General features: G+C 43.6%; 5 protein-coding genes across 5 annotated transcripts; all 5 read right to left on the bottom strand.

The window, feature by feature from the left end:
- Window positions 1-228: 228 nt before the first annotated feature.
- LOC139207677 (protocadherin beta-16-like) lies at window positions 229-2,655 on the bottom strand. Its single transcript, XM_070837416.1, has 2 exons — window positions 2,301-2,655; window positions 229-1,013 (listed from the first exon to the last, which is right to left on the bottom strand). The coding sequence occupies exons 1-2, from the start codon at window positions 2,653-2,655 to the stop codon at window positions 229-231; spliced, it is 1,140 nt and encodes a 379-aa protein (XP_070693517.1).
- Window positions 2,656-3,000: 345 nt separating this feature from the next.
- On the bottom strand, window positions 3,001-9,041 carry LOC139207676 (protocadherin beta-16-like). Its single transcript, XM_070837415.1, has 5 exons — window positions 8,687-9,041; window positions 6,624-7,399; window positions 5,687-5,830; window positions 3,659-4,237; window positions 3,001-3,066 (listed from the first exon to the last, which is right to left on the bottom strand). The coding sequence occupies exons 1-5, from the start codon at window positions 9,039-9,041 to the stop codon at window positions 3,001-3,003; spliced, it is 1,920 nt and encodes a 639-aa protein (XP_070693516.1).
- Window positions 9,042-9,386: 345 nt separating this feature from the next.
- Window positions 9,387-12,336, bottom strand: LOC139207674 (protocadherin beta-16-like). The gene is made up of 4 exons (XM_070837414.1): window positions 12,324-12,336; window positions 11,955-12,227; window positions 9,898-10,667; window positions 9,387-9,452 (listed from the first exon to the last, which is right to left on the bottom strand). The coding sequence occupies exons 1-4, from the start codon at window positions 12,334-12,336 to the stop codon at window positions 9,387-9,389; spliced, it is 1,122 nt and encodes a 373-aa protein (XP_070693515.1).
- Window positions 12,337-12,818: 482 nt separating this feature from the next.
- On the bottom strand, window positions 12,819-18,737 carry LOC139207673 (protocadherin beta-11-like). The gene is made up of 6 exons (XM_070837413.1): window positions 18,548-18,737; window positions 17,855-17,923; window positions 16,431-17,317; window positions 15,322-15,583; window positions 13,259-14,034; window positions 12,819-12,872 (listed from the first exon to the last, which is right to left on the bottom strand). The coding sequence occupies exons 1-6, from the start codon at window positions 18,735-18,737 to the stop codon at window positions 12,819-12,821; spliced, it is 2,238 nt and encodes a 745-aa protein (XP_070693514.1).
- A 1,382-nt stretch (window positions 18,738-20,119) lies between these two features.
- LOC139207672 (protocadherin beta-15-like) lies at window positions 20,120-24,341 on the bottom strand. The gene is made up of 3 exons (XM_070837412.1): window positions 23,499-24,341; window positions 21,772-21,811; window positions 20,120-21,024 (listed from the first exon to the last, which is right to left on the bottom strand). The coding sequence occupies exons 1-3, from the start codon at window positions 24,339-24,341 to the stop codon at window positions 20,120-20,122; spliced, it is 1,788 nt and encodes a 595-aa protein (XP_070693513.1).
- Window positions 24,342-24,747: the final 406 nt, after the last annotated feature.

Genomic DNA, 24,747 nt, shown 5'->3' with positions numbered 1-24,747 from the left:
TCAAGATGTACATTGGATATGAAAGTATGTGTGACCATATTACTGTTGGAGAATTTTGGAAATATTTTTGAAGTATTGAATATGGATTGAGAAGCCGTATTTCTATCAAGTGATACTGATTAAAATGCTGTCCGTGGAGCTGAAAATGACAGTCTAGCGCACAAGTTAAATGTAATTGAAATTGAAAACAGAGGAATAAATAACGGCACAGAAACGATATTATATTATTCAACCAACCTCTAGAGGAGAGTCTGGTTCATCCAGGATGTTCTTCTCACTCTGTATCCGCTGCATCGTCCCTGTTGAACTGGGCTCCATTATCAGCACGTTCTGACTACCAGCTCTGCCGAACTTACAGTCACTCTTTCTGGAGTCTGTCGTCCTGCACACCTCGTAGTTGTACACGTGTTGGAGAGTCCCTGTCCCCAAAGTGTCTGAGTAACGTGGTGGATAATATGGAATCACAGGCAGGTTGGAGTGATACAGGATGCGAGACTGTCTCCATCTGTAGATTTTCACTGAGATAATAACCACCACACACGTGATGAAGAGGAAGGAAACTACAGCCAGAGCCAACACTAAGTAAAAAGTCAGGTTGTCGTTGTACTCCTTGTCGTGAGTAAAGTCAGTGAACTCCGACAGCACTTCAGGGAAGCTGTCCGCCACCGCCACGTTAACAATGACTGTAGCTGAACGAGAGGGCTGCCCGTTGTCCTCCACTATCACAGTCAGTCTTTGTCTCACAGCATCTTTATCAGTCACTTGGCGGATAGTTCTGATTTCTCCGTTCTGTGAGCCCACTTCAAACAGCGCCCTGTCTGTGGCTTTCTGCACTTTATAGGAGAGCCAGGCATTCTGTCCAGAGTCCACATCCACAGCCACCACTTTAGTCACCAGGTAGCCCACATCTGCTGAACGAGGCACCATCTCATCCACCAGAGAGCCTCCACTCTGGACTGGGTACAGAACCTGAGGGGGGTTGTCGTTCTGGTCCTGGATCAGTATTCTAACTGTGGCCACCGAACTCAGAGGAGGTGATCCAGCATCACGAGCAGTTACGTTAAATTCAAACCACTTAATTTGTTCGTAATCAAACGACCTCACTGCATGAATGACACCACTTTCTGAGTTTACTGACACTAATGCAGACACAGCTACCCCATTAATCTCTTTCTCGTCCACAAAGTAGGAAACTCGAGCGTTTTGGCCCCAGTCTGCATCACTGGCACTGACAGTAAACACAGAGAATCCAGGAGAGTTGTTCTCTGCTACAGTCTTTCTATATTCTGATTGATCGAATTTGGGTGGACTGTCATTCACGTCCGACACTCTCACATTGATGTTTTTACTGCTAGACAGAGGCGGAGAGCCTTGGTCAGAGACGGTTATGGTGATATTATACTCGGGAACACTTTCTCTGTCTAAGAAGTCTTCGGTCACTACAGTATAATATCCAGTTAATGAGGACTCGATTTTAAAAGGTACATCAGAGTTAATGGAGCACTTGACAACACCGTTACCATCAGAGTCTTCATCATCCACGTTAACAACAGCTATAGTTGTTCCTGGAGGAGAATCCTCGGATATCGAGTTAGAAAATGACATTAGCTGTATTGTGGGGACGTTGTCATTCTCGTCAATTACCTGAATAATAACTTTACATGTATCTGTATATCCGCCGTGATCACTAGCTTTAACGTTTAATTGAAAAGTCTTTGATTTTTCAAAATCCAGTTTACCTGCAACTTTAATCTCTCCAGTTTTAGCGTTTACTTCAAAAACCTGCTTCGCTTCTCTGGCGACATGAGCTATGGAATAAGATATTTCACCATAGTGTCCTTTATCTGCGTCCTCTGCACTAACAGTGGTTACCACTGTCCCCTCAGCAGAGTTCTCTTTGACATCTGCTTTGTAAACAGGCTGGCTGCACACTGGCGCATTATCGTTAGCATCCAGCACAGTGATATGAATACGCACTGTCCCTGATCTATGTGGCTCTCCTCCATCTGAAGCGATCAGCACCAGTGTGTGAGTCTCCTCTTTCTCTCGGTCTAACGGGTTTTGTAAAACCATTTCGATGAATTTTCCTCCATCAGGCTGGTTCTGTACCTCTAATTTGAAATTATCTGACGGTTTCAGAGTGTATTTTTGAATATCATTAATACCAACATCAGGGTCGTCGGCACTCTCTAGTGAGAAGCGAGTTCCTGATGCAGCACTTTCGATAATTTTCAAAAGGATTTCATCCTTTGGGAAGGACGGACTGTTGTCGTTTATGTCTATTACCTCCACTGTTACCCGATAAAGCTGGATCGGATTCTCTAAAATCACCTCGAAACTGAAGCTACAGGGCGTCGTCTTTCCACACAGTTCTTCTCGGTCGATTCGCTCTTTAATAACAAGGAGGCCTTTGTCTCGGTTTAAATCAACGTACTGTCGGCTTCCTTTTGTAATGATACGAGCTTTACCTGATATGAGCCTCGCCACATCCAAGCCCAAATCTCTCGCAATGTTCCCAACAAAAGACCCTTCTGCCTGCTCCTCCGGTACGGAGTACCGAGCCTGTCCAGTCACTGAGCTCAGCTTGAACAGACAAAGAATGACAAACAGTGCCTGCCATCGGCCTCTGCGGGCGTTTATCCACATACAAGCCATCATAAATCCAGAGCTACAGACGAAATGATCCCTTTCACTCTAAAACTGGAGTGATTAAATCCATAGACTGAAAAAGGTAGGGTATTTTCAGCTGAGAAATTCCACGAGAAATGCTACTATTTGGACCTCGACGGGCCAGACGTCTTCTTTCCGAGCAGTAAAACACTGAACTGAATTAAAGGGGTGGACCGCTGCTCTGCTTATTTGGACAGTTAATCATTGATGTATCAACAGCGGCGCTCAGAGTCCATCCACGGTAATGTATGTGGTGTGCACATTATTAGGAACAGGTTAGATGTATTCAAAACGTGTGGATAGTTCCTTTAAAGGAAATGGATTATAGGTTTACAAAGGAGCAGTGCGAATGAAGTCGGTGGCTACATACTGAGTAGGCTCTGTTCCATTAAGCCTCTTAAGTTTAAGATAAGATGGTGAAATCACGCTTTGTTTCAATGTCTTTAAGAGTTTATTATTAACTAAAATCACAACTGATGCAGGAGGGAGAAACAATGATGATCTGTAGAATAAATTACAAAAATAAAAAATACATAAACGCCAAACAAAGAAGTAGTAGAACATTTTGTACTCGAGGCAATATATATTACAATATATTGTGATCATTTAATTGTCTCATTGTTCCGGTAGAATCTGTGATATGAACACTAAAAACTTGGCTTGCGATACATGAAGGAAAGAAAGTTACTTCAAATGAGCACATCGACCGTTTCAGCACCGTGGACAGTGGCACCGAGACGCTGCTGACAGCCGTGGACGTTCTGTTTGCTTCAACTACTTCAGGAAAAATATACGAGAACAACAACAAAACGGAAAACGAAGGATGTAAAATATCACTCACCAAAGTTGACATTTGAGAACAGTTGCCGGACAGTTGCTTCTCCATCTGCGCTGCATCAGTCCCAGCTCCATCCACACTCACTAAACTTTGACTGATAGGTTGCATATATTTGATGTCACTCTTTCTGGAGTCAGTCGTCCTGCACACCTCATAGTTGTACACGTGTTGGAGAGTCCCTGTCCCCAAAGTGTCTGAGTAACGTGGTGGATAATATGGAATCACGGGCAGGTTGGAGTGATAAAGGATGCGAGACTGTCTCCATCTGTAGATTTTCACTGAGATAATAACCACCACACACGTGATGAAGAGGAAGGAAACTACAGCCAGAGCCAACACTAAGTAAAAAGTCAGGTTGTCGTTGTACTCCTTGTCGTGAGTAAAGTCAGTGAACTCCGACAGCACTTCAGGGAAGCTGTCCGCCACCGCCACGTTAACAATGACTGTAGCTGAACGAGAGGGCTGCCCGTTGTCCTCCACTATCACAGTCAGTCTTTGTCTCACAGCATCTTTATCAGTCACTTGGCGGATAGTTCTGATTTCTCCGTTCTGTGAGCCCACTTCAAACAGCGCCCTGTCTGTGGCTTTCTGCACTTTATAGGAGAGCCAGGCATTCTGTCCAGAGTCCACATCCACAGCCACCACTTTAGTCACCAGGTAGCCCACATCTGCTGAACGAGGCACCATCTCATCCACCAGAGAGCCTCCAGTCTGGACTGGGTACAGAACCTGAGGGGGATTGTCGTTCTGATCTTGAATAATTAATTTAACTGTGGTATTGCTGCTTAAGGGCGGGGACCCCCCATCCTGTCCTTTAACGAAAATATTCAAAGTTTTTATTTGCTCATAGTCAAATGATCGAACTGCGTGTATAGTTCCACTTTCAGCGTTAACAGATATGTAAGTGGATATGGGGTTTCCATTTATCTGAGTATCAACAAGCAGGTAAGACACTCTTGCGTTCTGCCCTGAGTCAGAGTCCCGTGCATTTACGGAAAACACAGACAATCCTGGGGAGTTATTCTCCATGATATTAGCTTCATAAAAACTGTGTTCAAATACTGGGGCATTATCATTTACGTCGGATACTCGAAGTGTTATTGTTTTGTTTGTCGAGAGTGGTGGGCTACCCTCATCCTTAGCCGTGAAAGTGATATTGTAATCAGGATTACGCTCCCTGTCGAGGACACCGTTTGTCACCAGAGTATAATAATTCTTTAGAGATGAATGGATTGCAAACGGGATATTACCGTTAACTGAACAGTCTACTTTGCCATTTTTGCCTGAATCGAGATCTTTAACATTAATGATAGCCACAGTAGTTCCACTGGGAGAATTCTCAGCAATGGTACTAGAAAACGAAGTAAGTGTTATTACAGGTGCGTTGTCATTCACATCCGTCACCTCAATTATTACTTTTGTTGATGTGCTTTGTCCGCCTTGATCTTTTGCCTGCACGCCTATCTCATATATTTTATTCTCTTCATAATCAATCAAACCGTTTACAGTTAAATCACCGCTGTTTTCATCCAGATTAAATAGTTCAGCAACATTACTTGACATGCGATTAAAGTGGTATGTAACACGGCCATTCATTCCCTCATCTGCGTCTGTTGCGCTCAAACTCAACACCAAGGTTCCTTTTGGAACATGTTCTTTAACAGATGCCTTGAAAATCGATTGCATGAAAACCGGAGCATTGTCGTTAGTGTCTCGCACGGTTACGTGTATTTTCAGCGTCCCTGACCGCTGTGGTTCACCACCGTCAACAGCAGTTAGGGTGAGAAGCAGCTTTTCCTCTTTCTCGCGGTCTAAAGTATTAGACAGGTACAATTGTGCATATTTATGACCATTTGGGCTGGACAGGACCTTGATATTAAAATGCGTTGTTGGGTGTAACGTATAACCATGTAAAGCGTTGATGCCAACATCAGGGTCGGTGGCACTCTCTTGTAATATTTCGGTTCCTGGAAGAGCAGATTCTACTATTTCTACATGCACGTCTTTCTCGTGAAACACAGGTGCATTATCATTGACATCCAACACTTCCACTACAACGCTATGTAGTTGCATTGGATTCATCATAACCATTTCAAAATTCAAGCTACAGGGCGATGTCTGCCCGCAGAGCTGCTCTCTGTCTATTCTGTCTTCCACGACAAGAATCCCTTTGTCTACATCCAGCCTGATATACTCGCTGTTATCACCGCTAACAATTCGGGCACCGCCTGATGTCAGTCTTTTAGCGTCGATACCTAAATCCTCAGCCACATTCCCTACAAAGGAACCCTTCCTCATCTCCTCTGGGACAGAGTAGCGGATCTGACAGATTGTGGCGTCAATGAGAAAAACAAGGATGAAGGCCCGTACTTGCCATTTCATCGTGAGTCCACTGCTGATGTAAATCATATTCCCGAGGCAATCCAATCAAATCAGCAAAAAAGTATGTTGCAAAAAGCCGCCCTACTACAGTTTACAGTCCTTCTGTTGGTGTGTTTATAATCCACGGTGTGACAACGAGTACATTAGTCTAAAAATCACCAGTGAATATTAAGAGTGAATGCCCTGCTCTCCGCCGTACACTGAGAGGAGTCCAGGACGTGGAGCTGCATTTCAGAAGCTTCAAATGTGCTTTGAAGACCGACAGCGGCCCTTAGAGTCCGATATGAAAATAACAAGTGCTGCCACAAAAGAAACTGGGAAATTAGTACTGCCGTGAGACTTTTGATACGTGGAAACGCTCTCTCGTCACACTATTAAATTTGCTTTCTCCCTCCAGAAAAAACAAAAACTTTGCTGAAAGCATAAAGGCCATATATATATTTTCCAATTAATAAAGACACAAAACAGCCTCTGCAGTACAGACAACATTAAATGTTGGTATCACTCAACAGCACCAGAATGTATGTGTTTCATGGTGTGCATTTTATTACTGGATGTTTCACACTTCAGTTAATTGACTGGATGGATGCGAGCTGTCCATCACTAGTGGTACTGAAGATGCCTTCTGAGAAGGCAGTGAAACTAATACATAAAAGCAAGTAATATCTATGATCTAAAGATACACAGCTAATGCATGTTAAGATTGTGAAGAAGGCTTGATCCATAAACCTACCTCTAAAGGAGAGTCTGGTTCATCCAGGATGTTCTTCTCACTCTGTATCCGCTGCATCGTCCCTGTTGAACTGGGCTCCATTATCAGCACGTTCTGACTACCAGCTCTGCCGAACTTACAGTCACTCTTTCTGGAGTCTGTCGTCCTGCACACCTCGTAGTTGTACACGTGTTGGAGAGTCCCTGTCCCCAAAGTGTCTGAGTAACGTGGTGGATAATATGGAATCACAGGCAGGTTGGAGTGATACAGGATGCGAGACTGTCTCCATCTGTAGATTTTCACTGAGATAATAACCACCACACACGTGATGAAGAGGAAGGAAACTACAGCCAGAGCCAACACTAAGTAAAAAGTCAGGTTGTCGTTGTACTCCTTGTCGTGAGTAAAGTCAGTGAACTCCGACAGCACTTCAGGGAAGCTGTCCGCCACCGCCACGTTAACAATGACTGTAGCTGAACGAGAGGGCTGCCCGTTGTCCTCCACTATCACAGTCAGTCTTTGTCTCACAGCATCTTTATCAGTCACCTGGCGGATAGTTCTGATTTCTCCGTTCTGTGAGCCCACTTCAAACAGCGCCCTGTCTGTGGCTTTCTGCACTTTATAGGAGAGCCAGGCATTCTGTCCAGAGTCCACATCCACAGCCACCACTTTAGTCACCAGGTAGCCCACATCTGCTGAACGAGGCACCATCTCATCCACCAGAGAGCCTCCACTCTGGACTGGGTACAGAACCTGAGGGGGGTTGTCGTTCTGGTCCTGGATCAGTATTCTAACTGTGGCCACCGAACTCAGAGGAGGTGATCCAGCATCACGAGCAGTTACGTTAAATTCAAACCACTTAATTTGTTCGTAATCAAACGACCTCACTGCATGAATGACACCACTTTCTGAATTTACTGACACTAATGCAGACACAGCAACCCCATTAATCTCTTTCTCGTCCACAAAGTAGGAAACTCGAGCGTTTTGGCCCCAGTCTGCATCACTGGCACTGACAGTAAACACAGAGAATCCAGGAGAGTTGTTCTCTGCTACAGTCTTTCTATATTCTGACTGATCGAATTTGGGTGGACTGTCATTCACGTCCGACACTCTCACATTGATGTTTTTACTGCTAGACAGAGGCGGAGAGCCTTGGTCAGAGACGGTTATGGTGATATTATACTCGGGAACACTTTCTCTGTCTAAGAAGTCTTCGGTCACTACAGTATAATATCCAGTTAATGAGGACTCGATTTTAAAAGGTACATCAGAGTTAATGGAGCACTTGACAACACCGTTACCATCAGAGTCTTCATCATCCACGTTAACAACAGCTATAGTTGTTCCTGGAGGAGAATCCTCGGATATCGAGTTAGAAAATGACATTAGCTGTATTGTGGGGACGTTGTCATTCTCGTCAATTACCTGAATAATAACTTTACATGTATCTGTAAATCCACCGTGATCACTAGCTTGAACATTTAATTGAAAAGTCTTTGATTTTTCAAAATCCAGTTTACCTGCAACTTTAATCTCTCCAGTTTTAGCGTTTACTTCAAAAAGCTGTTTTGTCTGTTTAGCGACAAATGGGATAGAAAAAGTTACCTCCCCATTACTTCCTTTATCTGCGTCCTCTGCACTAACAGTGGTTACCACTGTCCCCTCAGCAGAGTTCTCTTTGACATCTGCTTTGTAAACAGGCTGGCTGCACACTGGCGCATTATCGTTAGCATCCAGCACAGTGATATGAATACGCACTGTCCCTGATCTATGTGGCTCTCCTCCATCTGAAGCGATCAGCACCAGTGTGTGAGTCTCCTCTTTCTCTCGGTCTAACGGGTTTTGTAAAACCATTTCTATGAATTTTCCTCCATCAGGCTGGTTCTGTACCTCTAATTTGAAATTTTCTGACGGTTTCAGAGTGTATTTTTGAATATCATTAATACCAACATCAGGGTCGTCGGCACTCACCAACGTGAACCGAGTCCCTGATGCAGCACTTTCGACAATTTTCAAATGGATTTCATCCTTTGGGAAGGACGGACTGTTGTCGTTTATGTCTATTACCTCCACTGTTACCCGATAAAGCTGGATCGGATTCTCTAAAATCACCTCGAAACTGAAGCTACAGGGCGTCGTCTTTCCACACAGTTCTTCTCGGTCGATTCGCTCTTTAATAACAAGGAGGCCTTTGTCTCGGTTTAAATCAACGTACTGTCGGCTTCCTTTTGTAATGATACGAGCTTTACCTGATATGAGCCTCGCCACATCCAAGCCCAAATCTCTCGCAATGTTCCCAACAAAAGACCCTTCTGCCTGCTCCTCCGGTACGGAGTACCGAGCCTGTCCAGTCACTGAGCTCAGCTTGAACAGACAAAGAATGACAAACAGTGCCTGCCATCGGCCTCTGCGGGCGTTTATCCACATACAAGCCATCATAAATCCAGAGCTACAGACGAAATGATCCCTTTCACTCTAAAACTGGAGTGATTAAATCCATAGACTGAAAAAGGTAGGGTATTTTCAGCTGAGAAATTCCACGAGAAATGCTACTATCTGGACCTCGACGGGCCAGACGTCTTCTTTCCGAGCAGTAAAACACTGAACTGAATTAAAGGGGTGGACCGCTGCTCTGCTTATTTGGACAGTTAATCATTGATGTATCAACAGCGGCGCTCAGAGTCCATCCACGGTAATGTATGTGGTGTGCACATTATTAGGAACAGGTTAGATGTATTCAAAACGTGTGGATAGTCCATTTAAAGGAAATGGATTATAGGTTTACAAAGGAGCAGTGCGAATGAAGTCGGTGGCTACATACTGAGTAGGCTCTGTTCCATTAAGCCTCTTAAGTTTAAGATAAGATGGTGAAATCACGTTTTGTTTCAATGTCTTTAAGAGTTTATTATTAACTAAGATCACAACTGATGCAGGAGGGAGAAACAATGATGATCTGTAGAATAAATTACAAAAATAAAAAATACATAAACGCCAAACAAAGAAGTAGTAGAACATTTTGTACTCGAGGCAATATATATTACAATATATTGTGATCATTTAATTGTCTCATTGTTCCGGTAGTATCTGTGATATGAACACTAAAAACTTGGCTTGCGATACATGAAGGAAAGAAAGTTACTTCAAATGAGCACATCGACCGTTTCAGCACCGTGGACAGTGACACCGAGACTCTGCTGACAGCCGTGGACGTTCTGTTTGCTTCAACTACTTCAGGAAAAATATACGAGAACAACAACAAAACGGAAAACGAAGGATGTAAAATATCACTCACCAAAGTTGACATTTGAGAACAGTTGCCGGACAGTTGCTTCTCCATCTGCGCTGCATCAGTCCCAGCTCCATCCACACTCACTAAACTTTGACTGATAGGTTGCATATATTTGATGTCACTCTTTCTGGAGTCAGTCGTCCTGCACACCTCGTAGTTGTACACGTGTTGGAGAGTCCCTGTCCCCAAAGTGTCTGAGTAACGTGGTGGATAATATGGAATCACAGGCAGGTTGGAGTGATACAGGATGCGAGACTGTCTCCATCTGTAGATTTTCACTGAGATAATAACCACCACACACGTGATGAAGAGGAAGGAAACTACAGCCAGAGCCAACACTAAGTAAAAAGTCAGGTTGTCGTTGTACTCCTTGTCGTGAGTAAAGTCAGTGAACTCCGACAGCACTTCAGGGAAGCTGTCCGCCACCGCCACGTTAACAATGACTGTAGCTGAACGAGAGGGCTGCCCGTTGTCCTCCACTATCACAGTCAGTCTTTGTCTCACAGCATCTTTATCAGTCACTTGGCGGATAGTTCTGATTTCTCCGTTCTGTGAGCCCACTTCAAACAGCGCCCTGTCTGTGGCTTTCTGCACTTTATAGGAGAGCCAGGCATTCTGTCCAGAGTCCACATCCACAGCCACCACTTTAGTCACCAGGTAGCCCACATCTGCTGAACGAGGCACCATCTCATCCACCAGAGAGCCTCCAGTCTGGACTGGGTACAGAACCTGAGGGGGGTTGTCGTTCTGGTCCTGGATCAGTATTTTCACGGTCACATTACTACTGAGTGGAGGGGAGCCTCCATCCTGCGCTTTGACTACTAGCTGAAGCTCTTTCATTTGTTCATAATCAAAGGAACGCACCGCATGCAAAACCCCAGTTTCAGAGTTTATGGACACATAAGTAGACACTGGATTTCCGCTGATTTGTTTTTCCTCCAGGAAATACGAGACTCTCGCGTTAAGATTCCAATCAGAATCTAGTGCCCTCACAGTGGTGATGGACATTCCAGGAGAATTGTTCTCTGTGACGTAAGCAGAATAGGAGTGTCTGTCGAACGCGGGGACGTTATCGTTTACGTCAGATATTCTAAGCTGCAGTGTGACAGAGCTGGAGAGAGGAGGAGACCCCGAGTCGGTTGCTATTATCGTGATATCGTATTCAGAAGTAGCCTCTCTGTCAAAATGCTGATCCACCACCAAGTTATAGTAGTTCGTTAATGACGACTGGATTTGAAACGGGAGCGTTTTGTCTGTGGTGCATGTTATCTTTCCATTTTTCTCTGAATCAGCGTCTTTGACGTTGATGACAGCTATTGTTGTGCCGAGAGTGGCATCTTCTGATATTGTATTCGAAAATGACATGATATTAATAACTGGAACATTGTCATTGACATCGCTAACTTCAATTATAACTTTACTGGTCCCGGTCAAACCCCCTCGATCTCTTGCCTCTAACCTAAGCTCATATTTTTTCTCTTTTTCATAGTCTATAAGTCCAGCAACTGATATGTCACCCGTGTTTTCATCGATACTAAACATATCAACCGTACTGCCTTTTATTTTCGAAAAACTAAATATTATCTCCCCGTTAGTGCCAATGTCTGCATCAGTGGCGTTAACTGTTGTAATATAAGTCCCTTTTGGTGCATTTTCAACAACGACGGCCCTATAAACTGACTGGTTGAACACAGGTGCATTATCGTTTGCATCTAAAACTGACACTATTATATTCACCGTACCAGATCTCTGTGGGTTTCCACCGTCAACAGCTATGACTTTTAGAGGGAGACTGGGGTGTTCCTCTCTGTCTAACGGCTTCTGGAGCACCAGTTCAGCGTATTTACTGCCGTCTGGATTTGCATGTTGTTTGAGCATAAAATGATTATTTGGAGATAGAATGTAATTTTGTAACGTGTTAAGTCCAACGTCAGGATCAACTGCGCTTTCAACTGGAAATTTTGCTCCAATTGTAGCAGATTCACTCATTTCAAACTGGATGTCTTTATTTGAAAAGAAAGGCGAGTTATCATTAATATCTAAAATTTCGACAGTAATACGATGAAGTTCGATTGGGTTTTCTAAAATGATTTCGAAGCTGAGGCTGCACGGTGTCACGTCTCCACAAAGCTGCTCTCGGTCTATTCTCTCATTCACAACTAGAGTCCCTTTGTCTGTCTTCAGCTCGGTGTACTGGATGTTTTCTCCACTCACGATACGGGCCCGGCCAGAACGGAGCCTTTTCAGATCCAGGCCGAGGTCTTGTGCTACGTTACCAATAACGGAGCCTTTTTTCATCTCCTCTGGAACAGAATAACGAATCTGACCCGCCACTCTGGCACCAATGAAAGAAAGCAAAATAAGAAATCTCACTTGACATCTTAATATAAAAGACAATCGCCATCTTACACTTCTAGGGCAGGGCAGACCTCGGGTTGCCATATCAGAAACAAAAGATCTTGATGAATGCGTCCTCAGAGAAGAAAACAAACATGAGCTTGTAGTCCAGCTTAAATATGTTGCACAGCTTTCAGATGACACAGTGCTCCTCCTATATTCCAAAGACAAATGCGTGGGGAAAAAAATCGCCTCTTCTCTCCCTGTCCTCCCACGAAGGACAGCAGAGAGCGAAGAGAACAGGCTGGCTCTTAACACTCGAATCGTTTTGTTGATCAACAGCGTCACTTAGAGTACAAAACCTGAACTCCTTACATTGGCACTTGGAGGACAAGCATTTATCACCTGCCAATATAAACAGCTGGTGCTCAGTTGTTAATATTACAGCATTTGATATTTGTGTCGTGTTGTAAATACGGAATGAATTACGCATTGAAACAACAGCAGAAACGGCATATAAACTGCAATGGCATCCCGTTAAATGTTTTACTGTTAGAAATATCAAATAACTTCCCAAAGGCAATAGATCACTGTAATGTGTCAAGTATAGGACTGTCGCTGTCTGCGGTACTGAAACAAACCTTAGGAATGCAGTGAAAGGGGAGCAGGAGAAAGAGCAAAGGCGTGGCAGATTAGACTACTAAATACTGATATCAAATCAAAATCAGTATCCAAGCACGAGCTATTTTAAGATGCAAACACGGACACGCCAACAGTCCCTCAACATGGGACACAAGAGTCATGATCAGTACACGACATAAACCACCATGTATATTGTGGATTTTGCTTTTGCACCCTAATTCAGTTCAAAGATTTAATTCCAGCTATCAAATACTAATAGAAAATTCAAAACAGCTTGCAGTGGAGTTAATATATAACCTGAAAACTCTACAGGCATGAAATTAAATATTTGTGGGGCACACAGCATAGATTGTATCTTTGAGTGGGGTGATAAAGCTGAACTAACCTCTAGAGGAGAGTCTGGTTCATCCAGGATGTTCTTCTCACTCTGTATCCGCTGCATCGTCCCTGTTGAACTGGGCTCCATTATCAGCACGTTCTGACTACCAGCTCTGCCGAACTTACAGTCACTCTTTCTGGAGTCAGTCGTCCTGCACACCTCGTAGTTGTACACGTGTTGGAGAGTCCCTGTCCCCAAAGTGTCTGAGTAACGTGGTGGATAATATGGAATCACAGGCAGGTTGGAGTGATACAGGATGCGAGACTGTCTCCATCTGTAGATTTTCACTGAGATAATAACCACCACACACGTGATGAAGAGGAAGGAAACTACAGCCAGAGCCAACACTAAGTAAAAAGTCAGGTTGTCGTTGTACTCCTTGTCGTGAGTAAAGTCAGTGAACTCCGACAGCACTTCAGGGAAGCTGTCCGCCACCGCCACGTTAACAATGACTGTAGCTGAACGAGAGGGCTGCCCGTTGTCCTCCACTATCACAGTCAGTCTTTGTCTCACAGCATCTTTATCAGTCACTTGGCGGATAGTTCTGATTTCTCCGTTCTGTGAGCCCACTTCAAACAGCGCCCTGTCTGTGGCTTTCTGCACTTTATAGGAGAGCCAGGCATTCTGTCCAGAGTCCACATCCACAGCCACCACTTTAGTCACCAGGTAGCCCACATCTGCTGAACGAGGCACCATCTCATCCACCAGAGAGCCTCCAGTCTGGACTGGGTACAGAACCTGAGGGGGGTTGTCGTTCTGGTCCTGGATCAGTACTTTCACTGTCACATTACTACTGAGTGGAGGGGAGCCTCCATCCTGCGCCTTGACGACGAAAACCAGCTTTTTTATCTGCTCATAATCAAATGAGCGCACTGCGTGTATCACTCCACTTTCTGCATTAACTGACACACAGTGAGACACAGGAGATCCATCAAAGTCAGAATCCTCCAGAATATAAGATATTCGGGCGTTTTGGTTTTCATCAGGATCTTTAGCCCTCAGCGTGAGAACAGAAATACCTGGAGAGTTATTCTCTGTGATAAACGCATTATAAACACTCTGTGAAAACACTGGAGCATTGTCGTTCACATCAGAGACCTTTAACTGGAAGCTTCTTCTAGTAGAGAGAGGAGGCATCCCTGCATCTGTCGCAACTACACTGATGTTATACTCTGAAACACTTTCACGATCTAATACAGTATCTGTTACCAAAGTGTAGTAATTTCTTAAATTAGACTGAATCTTGAAAGGTGCATTTTGTTCTATCCTACAATTTACTTGTCCGTTATCACCTGAATCGAGGTCTTTGACATTAATAATCCCAATAGTTGTACCAGGAGGAGAGTCCTCTGACACAGGACTAGTGAATGACATGACGCTTATGGTAGGGGCGTTGTCATTTACATCGGTTACTTCAATTATCACTTTGCTTGAATCTGTCAAACCTCCCTGATCTTTGGCCTCGATTCTGAGCTCAAATTTTTTATCTTTTTCAAAGTCAATCGGACCTGAAACAAATAATGCACCAGAAACTTGATCAATCGATAACAAGTCAGCTATGTTGCTCTTCACGTTTGAAAGTGAATATGTGATGTAACCGTTTGATCCACTGTCTGCGTCTGTAGCATTAACAGTAACGATATTAGTGCCCTTTGCTGCGTTTTCTATCACCGTGGCTTTATAAACTGACTGGTTAAAAGCGGGCGCATTGTCATTTACATCTAAAACATTTATGTCTATATTTACGGCGCCAGATCTCTGTGGATTCCCACCATCTACTGCTATGAGCTGTAAAGCGAGACGGGGAACCTCCTCTCTGTCTAACTGCTTCTGCAGCACCATCTCTGCATATTTACTCCCGTCTGGATTCACATGCTGCTTTAAAACGAAATTGTCGTTTGAGGTTAAAACGTAATTCTGCAGGCCGTTGATGCCAACATCGGGATCCTCCGCACTGTCCAGCACAAATCTCGCCCCAACGTTAGCTGACTCACTTATGTCTAACATAATATTGGATTTCTTGAATACCGGAGGATGATCATTCACATCTAACACTTCAATCATTATGTGGTGTAGCTCCATCGGATTTTCTAAAATTATTTCAAAACTGAAACTGCATGGTGTTACGTCTCCACACAGCTGCTCTCGGTCTATTCTCTCTTTGACGACTAGAGTCCCTTTGTCTGCCTTCAGCTCGGTGTACTGGATGTTTTCTCCGGTCACGATACGGGCCCGGCCAGAACGGAGCCTTTTCAGATCCAGACCAAGATCCTGAGCTACATTACCGATCAGGGAGCCTTTCTTCATCTCCTCTGGGATAGAGTAACGGATCTGACCAGCGACGATATTAACAAAGTAAAGCAAAGACAGAAACATTACCCGCTGATGTCCAAAATACAAACGCCATTTGCAGAGTGGCTGCTGGGACGCCATGTCAGAAAGGGGCATTTTCCGGAGAAAAAAAAGAAACTAGGTCCTCTGATCTCAATTCAGTAACATCCACTCTTCCAGATGTGCATTGCCAACGTATCAGAAATGAGAAACAAAGCCGCTACAAACTGGAAAATAATTTCTTTCCCGACATATATGCTTCCTTCTGTTTCCTCTAAGCCTGCTTCGACGTGATCTTACAAAGAGCGCCTCTGAACTGCAACACAGAGATTATGGGTAGACATTATATTCTTGACCAACAGCGTCACTTGGAGTCCAAAACGTGAACACCAAAAGGTTTGGAAGTAAATAATGAAGCCGGTTTGTAAAACAATGAAAGTGAATAAGTCCTGCTGTCTGCAATTTGTGACTGTCTTTAAATTAAATAAATAGATAAATAAATTCAAGAAGGGGGAAATGATGGCAAGAATGGCAAGAAAAGAATTACCATCAGCAGAAATCAGTGTTATTTGTAGCAATAGTAGCAGTAGTAGTAGTAGTAACAGTGGTGGTGACAGTGGTAGCAGTATGGACACAGTAACATTTCTTTGAAGTTATGAGGAAACTTGGAAGTTTTAAATTCAGAAAACACTTTCGGATAAAAAGGGAACTGTCCGCACTGTGGTGCTGAAAAAGAACCTGATCCATGTGTTGTGGATTAAACTGCAAAAAACGATGTATTGTAATTTTATGTCACTTTAGAAAAACAATGTTTACACGAGTAAATACTTTGCGTATTGCACCTCACCTCTAGAGGAGAGTCTGGTTCATCCAGGATGTTCTTCTCACTCTGTATCCGCTGCATCGTCCCTGTTGAACTGGGCTCCATTATCAGCACGTTCTGACTACCAGCTCTGCCGAACTTACAGTCACTCTTTCTGGAGTCAGTCGTCCTGCACACCTCGTAGTTGTACACGTGTTGGAGAGTCCCTGTCCCCAAAGTGTCTGAGTAACGTGGTGGATAATATGGAATCACGGGCAGGTTGGAGTGATACAGGATGCGAGACTGTCTCCATCTGTAGATTTTCACTGAGATAATAACCACCACACACGTGATGAAGAGGAAGGAAACTACAGCCAGAGCCAACACTAAGTAAAAAGTCAGGTTGTCGTTGTACTCCTTGTCGTGAGTAAAGTCAGTGAACTCCGACAGCACTTCAGGGAAGCTGTCCGCCACCGCCACGTTAACAATGACTGTAGCTGAACGAGAGGGCTGCCCGTTGTCCTCCACTATCACAGTCAGTCTTTGTCTCACAGCATCTTTATCAGTCACTTGGCGGATAGTTCTGATTTCTCCGTTCTGTGAGCCCACTTCAAACAGCGCCCTGTCTGTGGCTTTCTGCACTTTATAGGAGAGCCAGGCATTCTGTCCAGAGTCCACATCCACAGCCACCACTTTAGTCACCAGGTAGCCCACATCTGCTGAACGAGGCACCATCTCATCCACCAGAGAGCCTCCAGTCTGGACTGGGTACAGAACCTGAGGGGGGTTGTCGTTCTGGTCCTGGATCAGTACTTTCACGGTCACATTACTACTGAGTGGAGGGGAGCCTCCATCCTGCGCTTTGACTACTAGCTGAAGCTCTTTAATTTGCTCATAATCAAAGGAACGAACCGCGCTGAGAACTCCAGTTTCTGCGTTCAAAGACACATAAGTAGAAACTGGACTACCACTGACTTGTGTGTCCTCTAAAAGATATGATATTCTCGCGTTCTGATTCCAATCAGAGTCTCGCGCGCTCACAGCGAATATGGAAATTCCAGGGGAATTATTCTCTGTGACGTAAGCAGAATAAACGCTTTTATCAAATAATGGCGCGTTGTCGTTTACGTCAGAAATTTTAAGATGTAATTTTTTTGAGCTGGAAAGAGGGGGAGACCCAAAGTCAGTGGCTGTTATTGTTATGTTATATTCTGATACTGATTCTCTATCAAAACGTTGGTCTGAGATCAAATTGTAATAGTTTGTCAGAGATGACTCGATCTTAAATGGAAGTTTTCCATCTATAGAACATTTTATTTGCCCATTTTTCTCAGAATCTGCATCTTTTATATTCAAAATAGCAATTGTGGTACCAGGATGTGCATCCTCAGATACAGGACTAGAAAATGACATAATGTTTATAACGGGGGCATTATCGTTCACATCAAATACATCAAATATAACTTTACTTGTTCCGGTTAGGCCACCTTGATCCTTTGCCTCTACTCTGACCTCGTATTTTCTGTTCTTTTCATAATCTATCAGACCAGATACAGAAATGATTCCGGTGTTTTCATCTATACTGAATATATCTGCTGCACTTCCTTTCGTTTTAGACAAACTGTAAGTGATAAGGCCATATGAACCGCTATCAGCGTCTGTGGCGTTTACTGTTATTATGTTCGTGCCTTTCATCAAGTTTTCCTTCACAGATGCTTTATACACTGATTGGTTAAAAACTGGAGCATTGTCGTTGGCATCTAAAACAGTAATATCTATATTTACTGTACCAGATCTCTGCGGTGTTCCTCCGTCAACTGCGATTAATTTCAAAGACAAATGTGGATGTCGCTCTCTGTCTAAAGGTTTCTGGAGAACCATTTCAACATATTTACTGCCGTCTGGATTTGTATGTTGCTTCAATATAAAATTGTCGTTTGGTGACAAAACATAATCTTGCAATGCATTTTGCCCCACATCTAAATCCTCTGCGCTCTGCAGTGGAAACTGAATTCCAACGACAGCAGATTCACTTATTTCGAGGCGGATAGGCTTATCTTTGTTTGGGAAAACAGGAGCGTGATCGTTTATATCCAAAACCTCAACAGTTATTCTGTGCAGTTCCATCGGGTTTTCTAAAATCACCTCAAAGCTGAAGCTACATGGTGTCACGTCTCCACAAAGCTGCTCTCGGTCTATTCTCTCATTCACGACTAGAGTCCCTTTGTCTGCCTTCAGCTCGGTGTACTGGATGTCTTCTCCGGTCACGATACGGGCCCGCCCAGAACGGAGCCTTTTCAGATCCAGACCCAAATCCTGCGCCACGTTACCAATAACAGAGCCTTTCTTCATCTCCTCCGGTACCGAATAACGAATCTGCCCACCTACCAGGTTCACCACATGAAGCAGCATCAACAGCAGTCCTGTTTGCCGTCGAAATCCAGAAAACAATCGCCATCTTAAAGACAAGTAGGTGAGAGATCCTAGAGTTGCCATCGTGGCAACAAAAATAGCAGAAAGAGATTAATATCCACTTGATATGACGCGAAATCTGGTTGTGATATATCAGTTTCCTGGTTGCATCTAAAACGCCTTCAATCTTTACCCGTAAGTCTGTGAGACCATGTTCTCTGTTAGGTGCCTTAAACGTCGACAAAACACAGAGAGCCTTCATCACCGTGTAGTCAGTAAGGGGAAGGACTGAATGACGACAAGACACAGAAAATATTATACTGGCCAACAGCGTCCCTTAGAGTCTAAAAGATGAAGATCAAATGAGACCAAGACCACAGTGTTAGCACCCTATTATAGACTGATGGTTTAAAACGTCTCTAATTTATTAGAAAAAACACCTAAATGTTGATTTTTCAACACTAAAATGACTAATTATGGCAATTTTCAACACAACACATTGTGCTGTGATTCATTCACTGGAAAAGTAAACAATGACGTGTAAAAACTGCAAGTGCAAAGTAAAAACCTAAAATAAAAGTGAAATCTTCAGTCCAGACAATATCTTTAAAATGCAGCCCATAACATCCATTCTTAAATGAAGTACAAGATCAACATGATCCAATAACCAGAGGTCCATGTGAAAATAGTTGTGTTTTCATTATGGAACCACAGTAATGATTCCCTACAACATTACAATCGCTTACAAGTTCATGGAATACATGAAAACTAATACAGAAATGAAACTGTCTCATGATGAGAAAAGTCTCTGGGAAAAAGGCTTTTTGTGAGTGTATAATGCAGTCAAAAAACCCATGAAGGAGGAAGTGTAGAGTGTGACTTTGATACACTGATGTGAAGGAGGAAGGAACGCTGTAGAGGTATGGGACATAGATGGGTCTATGTGATGCCTTTAACATCAGGCTTCATCGATTCGTGTTCTATTTCATGGGATTACTAAGAGTTAATAAATTTACTAATTAATGATGACAACAAACATTTAGATGTCCAAAATGTAAGTGGTATTTTTAGCTAAACAACCCAAACAATCTTCTCGCCACCATTTAAATGCAAAGACATTTGTCTGTTTGGAGGAGATACGTTGAGACACCATTTGGTTTCCACCACTAAAACAGCATAGGGTTTGACAGAAGTAGCACTTCTATCAAGTCATTCAAACAGACTGAGATGCTGTCCATGGTGCTGAAAGTGACCGTACAAACTGCAACTGTTCGTAATTAATCAAGCTACAACACTCAGGAAACACAGACAAGGTTAAACTGTTAACTAACCTCTAGAGGAGAGTCTGGTTCATCCAGGATGCTCTTCTCACTCTGTATCCGCTGCATCGTCCCTGTTGAACTGGGCTCCATTATCAGCACGTTCTGACTACCAGCTCTGCCGAACTTACAGTCACTCTTTCTGGAGTCAGTCGTCCTGCACACCTCGTAGTTGTACACGTGTTGGAGAGTCCCTGTCCCCAAAGTGTCTGAGTAACGTGGTGGATAATATGGAATCACAGGCAGGTTGGAGTGATACAGGATGCGAGACTGTCTCCATCTGTAGATTTTCACTGAGATAATAACCACCACACACGTGATGAAGAGGAAGGAAACTACAGCCAGAGCCAACACTAAGTAAAAAGTCAGGTTGTCGTTGTACTCCTTGTCGTGAGTAAAGTCAGTGAACTCCGACAGCACTTCAGGGAAGCTGTCCGCCACCGCCACGTTAACAATGACTGTAGCTGAACGAGAGGGCTGCCCGTTGTCCTCCACTATCACAGTCAGTCTTTGTCTCACAGCATCTTTATCAGTCACTTGGCGGATAGTTCTGATTTCTCCGTTCTGTGAGCCCACTTCAAACAGCGCCCTGTCTGTGGCTTTCTGCACTTTATAGGAGAGCCAGGCATTCTGTCCAGAGTCCACATCCACAGCCACCACTTTAGTCACCAGGTAGCCCACATCTGCTGAACGAGGCACCATCTCATCCACCAGAGAGCCTCCAGTCTGGACTGGGTACAGAACCTGAGGGGGGTTGTCGTTCTGGTCCTGGATCAGTACTTTCACTGTCACATTACTACTGAGTGGAGGGGAGCCTCCATCCTGCGCCTTGACGACGAAAACCAGCTTTTTTATCTGCTCATAATCAAATGAGCGCACTGCGTGTATCACTCCACTTTCTGCATTAACTGACACACAGTGAGACACAGGAGATCCATCAAGGTCAGAATCCTCCAGAATATAAGATATTCGGGCGTTTTGGTTTTCATCAGGATCTTTAGCCCTCAGCGTGAGAACAGAAATACCTGGAGAGTTATTCTCTGTGATAAACGCATTATAAACACCCTGTGAAAACACTGGAGCATTGTCGTTCACATCAGAGACCTTTAACTGGAAGCTTCTTCTAGTAGAGAGAGGAGGCATCCCTGCATCTGTCGCAACTACACTGATGTTATACTCTGAAACACTTTCACGATCTAATACAGTATCTGTTACCAAAGTGTAGTAATTTCTTAAATTAGACTGAATCTTGAAAGGAGCATTTTGTTCTATCCTACAATTTACTTGTCCGTTATCACCTGAATCGAGGTCTTTGACATTAATAATCCCAATAGTTGTACCAGGAGGAGAGTCCTCTGACACAGGACTAGTGAATGACATCACATTAATGATAGGTGGGTTATCATTCACGTCAGTCACCTCGACTATAACTTTACTCGAGTCTGCTAAAGCTCCTTGGTCCGTTGCTTCAATACGTATTTCATATTTCTTTGTTTTCTCATAGTCAACCTGCCCTGACAGAAATATCGCTCCCGTTGTCTTGTTAATTTCGAATATACTGTCAATACGTCCTTGCATTTTGGAAATAGAATAATGAATCAAACCATTTGATCCGGTATCTGCGTCAGTGGCATTCACAGTAGCAATATAGGTACCTCTTGGGGCATTTTCCATTACAGTGGCCTTGTAGACTGACTGATTAAAAATAGGAGAATTATCATTAATATCCAGGACAGTGATATCTATATTTACTGTACCAGATTTCTGTGGCGTCCCACCATCCACTGCTATCAGCTTTAGAGACAGAAATGGATATCGCTCTCTATCCAGCGGTTTCTCAAGGACCATCTCCGCATGTTTACTACCGTCCGAATTTGAATGCTTTTTCAAAACAAAATTTTCATTCGGAGACAGATTATAGTCCTGAAGCCCGTTGACTCCTACATCAGGATCATTTGCTTTTGGCAAAACAAAACGTGCTCCCGGTGCTGCTGATTCTCCAATCGTCAACTGCATGTCGTGCTGATGAAAAGACGGTGAATTATCATTTATGTCCAATACTTCTACTGTAACGTGATGTAGCTCCATCGGCTTTTCTAATATCAAATCAAAGCTGAAGCTGCAAGGCGTTATGTCTCCACAAAGCTGCTCTCGGTCTATCCTCTCATTAGCAACCAAAGTCCCTTTGTCTGCCTTCAGCTCGGTGTACTGAGAGCTTTCTCCCGTCACGATACGGGCCCGGCCAGAACGGAGCCTTTTCAGATCCAAGCCAAGGTCTTGTGCGACGTTACCAATAACGGATCCCTTCCTCATTTCTTCTGGGACTGAATAACGTATTTGACCATTGGCAATATGATTGAAAAAAAGAAGAAAAAGAATGCTTTGCCATGTCAGTCTGTAGCACAAACGCCATCTTGGAGTCTGTTTTCCGTTATCCATGTTACCAAATAAATCACATGAAATGATGCTACAGAAATAATTCCCTTAGAAAAACCACGGATTATGTATTATCCTGCTTCCTTTCCCTCGCAGTGAAAAATCTCACCTCAAACACAGTCTATGCGGTCGCTTCAACGCCGTTTACTGTCTGAAGCACATTCAGTCTGCACAGAGCATCATGGAGAGAGGCACCGCCTAAACCTCGGCTCGGATTTTTTTTACTTGACCAACAGCGTCCCTTAGAGCCCAGTCAACGAATATCAATTTAAGTAGAGAAAACAATTGTAAATTCAATGTTCATTACATCTGCAAGCGGAATTCTGGATTTTCAGAGACGATACCAACACAAATAAATGAAACCGAGAATAAATACATGAATTAGCATATGCCGAACTACCTAGTACACCGAGACCCTCACCATGTATGATTCCATACTATACTATGTATTTAATAAAAAAATAAAAACGTGAATTACAGAAAGCAGACAATCACTGCGCACTAAAGAACAAAAACATAGTTGTATAAAATCTCCATCTTAGTGATTAAAATTTCCCCAAAGATTCACCCAAGTGCCTTTAGTTGCTTACATTGATTAACACTTTGACCTTGCTTTAAATTAGAAGTGTGAACACTGTAAGAGCGAAATTCCAAAACTTGGTAGTATATGCTGTGCATATATATGTGATAATTTCATATTTTAGAAATGCTTAATGGGTGAATATTTGCTTAATTTCCATAGCACACAGTATGAAAGCCAGTATTGCATCTACGAAGATTTTTGGAAAAGAAGGTTTTTCATGAAAGGAACCAAACTAACTGGGATACTGTCCATGGTTCTGAAATTGACCTCAGTGTGACAAACTGTTCTCTATGAGTGCAAACGCAAATTATAAACAGAGACGCAAATACAGTCACAGAAGCAAAACGACATTATTTAACTAACCTCTAGAGGAGAGTCTGGTTCATCCAGGATGTTCTTCTCACTCTGTATCCGCTGCATCGTCCCTGTTGAACTGGGCTCCATTATCAACACGTTCTGACTACCAGCTCTGCCGAACTTACAGTCACTCTTTCTGGAGTCAGTCGTCCTGCACACCTCGTAGTTGTACACGTGTTGGAGAGTCCCTGTCCCCAAAGTGTCTGAGTAACGTGGTGGATAATATGGAATCACGGGCAGGTTGGAGTGATACAGGATGCGAGACTGTCTCCATCTGTAGATTTTCACTGAGATAATAACCACCACACACGTGATGAAGAGGAAGGAAACTACAGCCAGAGCCAACACTAAGTAAAAAGTCAGGTTGTCGTTGTACTCCTTGTCGTGAGTAAAGTCAGTGAACTCCGACAGCACTTCAGGGAAGCTGTCCGCCACCGCCACGTTAACAATGACTGTAGCTGAACGAGAGGGCTGCCCGTTGTCCTCCACTATCACAGTCAGTCTTTGTCTCACAGCATCTTTATCAGTCACTTGGCGGATAGTTCTGATTTCTCCGTTCTGTGAGCCCACTTCAAACAGCGCCCTGTCTGTGGCTTTCTGCACTTTATAGGAGAGCCAGGCATTCTGTCCAGAGTCCACATCCACAGCCACCACTTTAGTCACCAGGTAGCCCACATCTGCTGAACGAGGCACCATCTCATCCACCAGAGAGCCTCCAGTCTGGACTGGGTACAGAACCTGAGGGGGGTTGTCGTTCTGGTCCTGGATCAGTACTTTCACGGTCACATTACTACTGAGTGGAGGGGAGCCTCCATCCTGCGCTTTGACTACTAGCTGAAGCTCTTTCATTTGCTCATAATCAAAGGAACGAACCGCGCTGAGAACTCCAGTTTCTGCGTTCAAAGACACATAAGTAGAAACTGGACTACCACTGACTTGTGTGTCCTCTAAAAGATATGATATTCTCGCGTTCTGATTCCAATCAGAGTCTCGCGCGCTCACAGCGAATATGGAAATTCCAGGGGAATTATTCTCTGTGACGTAAGCAGAATAAACGCTTTTATCAAATAATGGCGCGTTGTCGTTTACGTCAGAAATTTTAAGATGTAATTTTGTTGAGCTGGAAAGAGGGGGAGACCCAAAGTCAGTGGCTGTTATTGTTATGTTATATTCTGATACTGATTCTCTATCAAAACGTTGGTCTGAGATCAAATTGTAATAGTTTGTCAGAGATGACTCGATCTTAAATGGAAGT

Source organism: Pempheris klunzingeri, chromosome 9, assembly GCF_042242105.1.
Source record: "Pempheris klunzingeri isolate RE-2024b chromosome 9, fPemKlu1.hap1, whole genome shotgun sequence".
Lineage (NCBI taxonomy): Eukaryota > Metazoa > Chordata > Actinopteri > Acropomatiformes > Pempheridae > Pempheris > Pempheris klunzingeri.
The sequence above is the reverse complement of the archived record's forward strand: the minus strand, read 5'-3'. Positions and strand labels throughout refer to the sequence as shown.

Excerpts from the sequence above, each read along its gene's own strand:
- LOC139207676 (XM_070837415.1), bottom strand. The coding sequence starts at position 9,041 with ATGGCTTGTATGTGGATAAACGCCCGCAGAGGCCGATGGCAGGCACTG. Across the intron at positions 5,831-6,623 it reads AACCAGACTCTCCTTTAGAG|ATCCGCTACTCTGTCCCAGA; the intron begins GTAGGTTTATGG and ends ACAATCTGTCAG. Across the intron at positions 3,067-3,658 it reads AACACGTGTACAACTATGAG|AGGCTTAATGGAACAGAGCC; the intron begins GTGTGCAGGACG and ends CTTAAACTTAAG.
- LOC139207673 (XM_070837413.1), bottom strand. The coding sequence starts at position 18,737 with ATGAAGAAAGGCTCTGTTATTGGTAACGTGGCGCAGGATTTGGGTCTG. Across the intron at positions 17,318-17,854 it reads AGGTGGCCTAACCGGAACAA|AAACTGGAGTTCTCAGCGCG; the intron begins GTAAAGTTATAT and ends CTTTGAACGCAG. Across the intron at positions 14,035-15,321 it reads AAATCCGATGGAGCTACACC|CAGTGAAAGTACTGATCCAG; the intron begins ACATAATGATTG and ends GTAGTAATGTGA.
- LOC139207672 (XM_070837412.1), bottom strand. The coding sequence starts at position 24,341 with ATGAAAGAGCTTCAGCTAGTAGTCAAAGCGCAGGATGGAGGCTCCCCT. Across the intron at positions 21,812-23,498 it reads AACCAGACTCTCCTCTAGAG|TCAGTCTACAAGGCCACTGT; the intron begins GTTAGTTAAATA and ends ATTTTTAATCAG. Across the intron at positions 21,025-21,771 it reads AATGGAAAATGCCCCAAGAG|TTAATGCAGAAAGTGGAGTG; the intron begins GTACCTATATTG and ends ACTGTGTGTCAG.
- LOC139207674 (XM_070837414.1), bottom strand. Across the intron at positions 10,668-11,954 it reads AAACCCAATCGAACTTCATC|CCGTGAAAATACTGATCCAG; the intron begins GTATTACTGTCG and ends GTAGTAATGTGA. Across the intron at positions 9,453-9,897 it reads GTTCTCAAATGTCAACTTTG|AGGCTTAATGGAACAGAGCC; the intron begins GTGAGTGATATT and ends CTTAAACTTAAG.
- LOC139207677 (XM_070837416.1), bottom strand. The coding sequence starts at position 2,655 with ATGGCTTGTATGTGGATAAACGCCCGCAGAGGCCGATGGCAGGCACTG. Across the intron at positions 1,014-2,300 it reads GAATCCGATCCAGCTTTATC|CAGTTAGAATACTGATCCAG; the intron begins GGGTAACAGTGG and ends GTTCGGTGGCCA.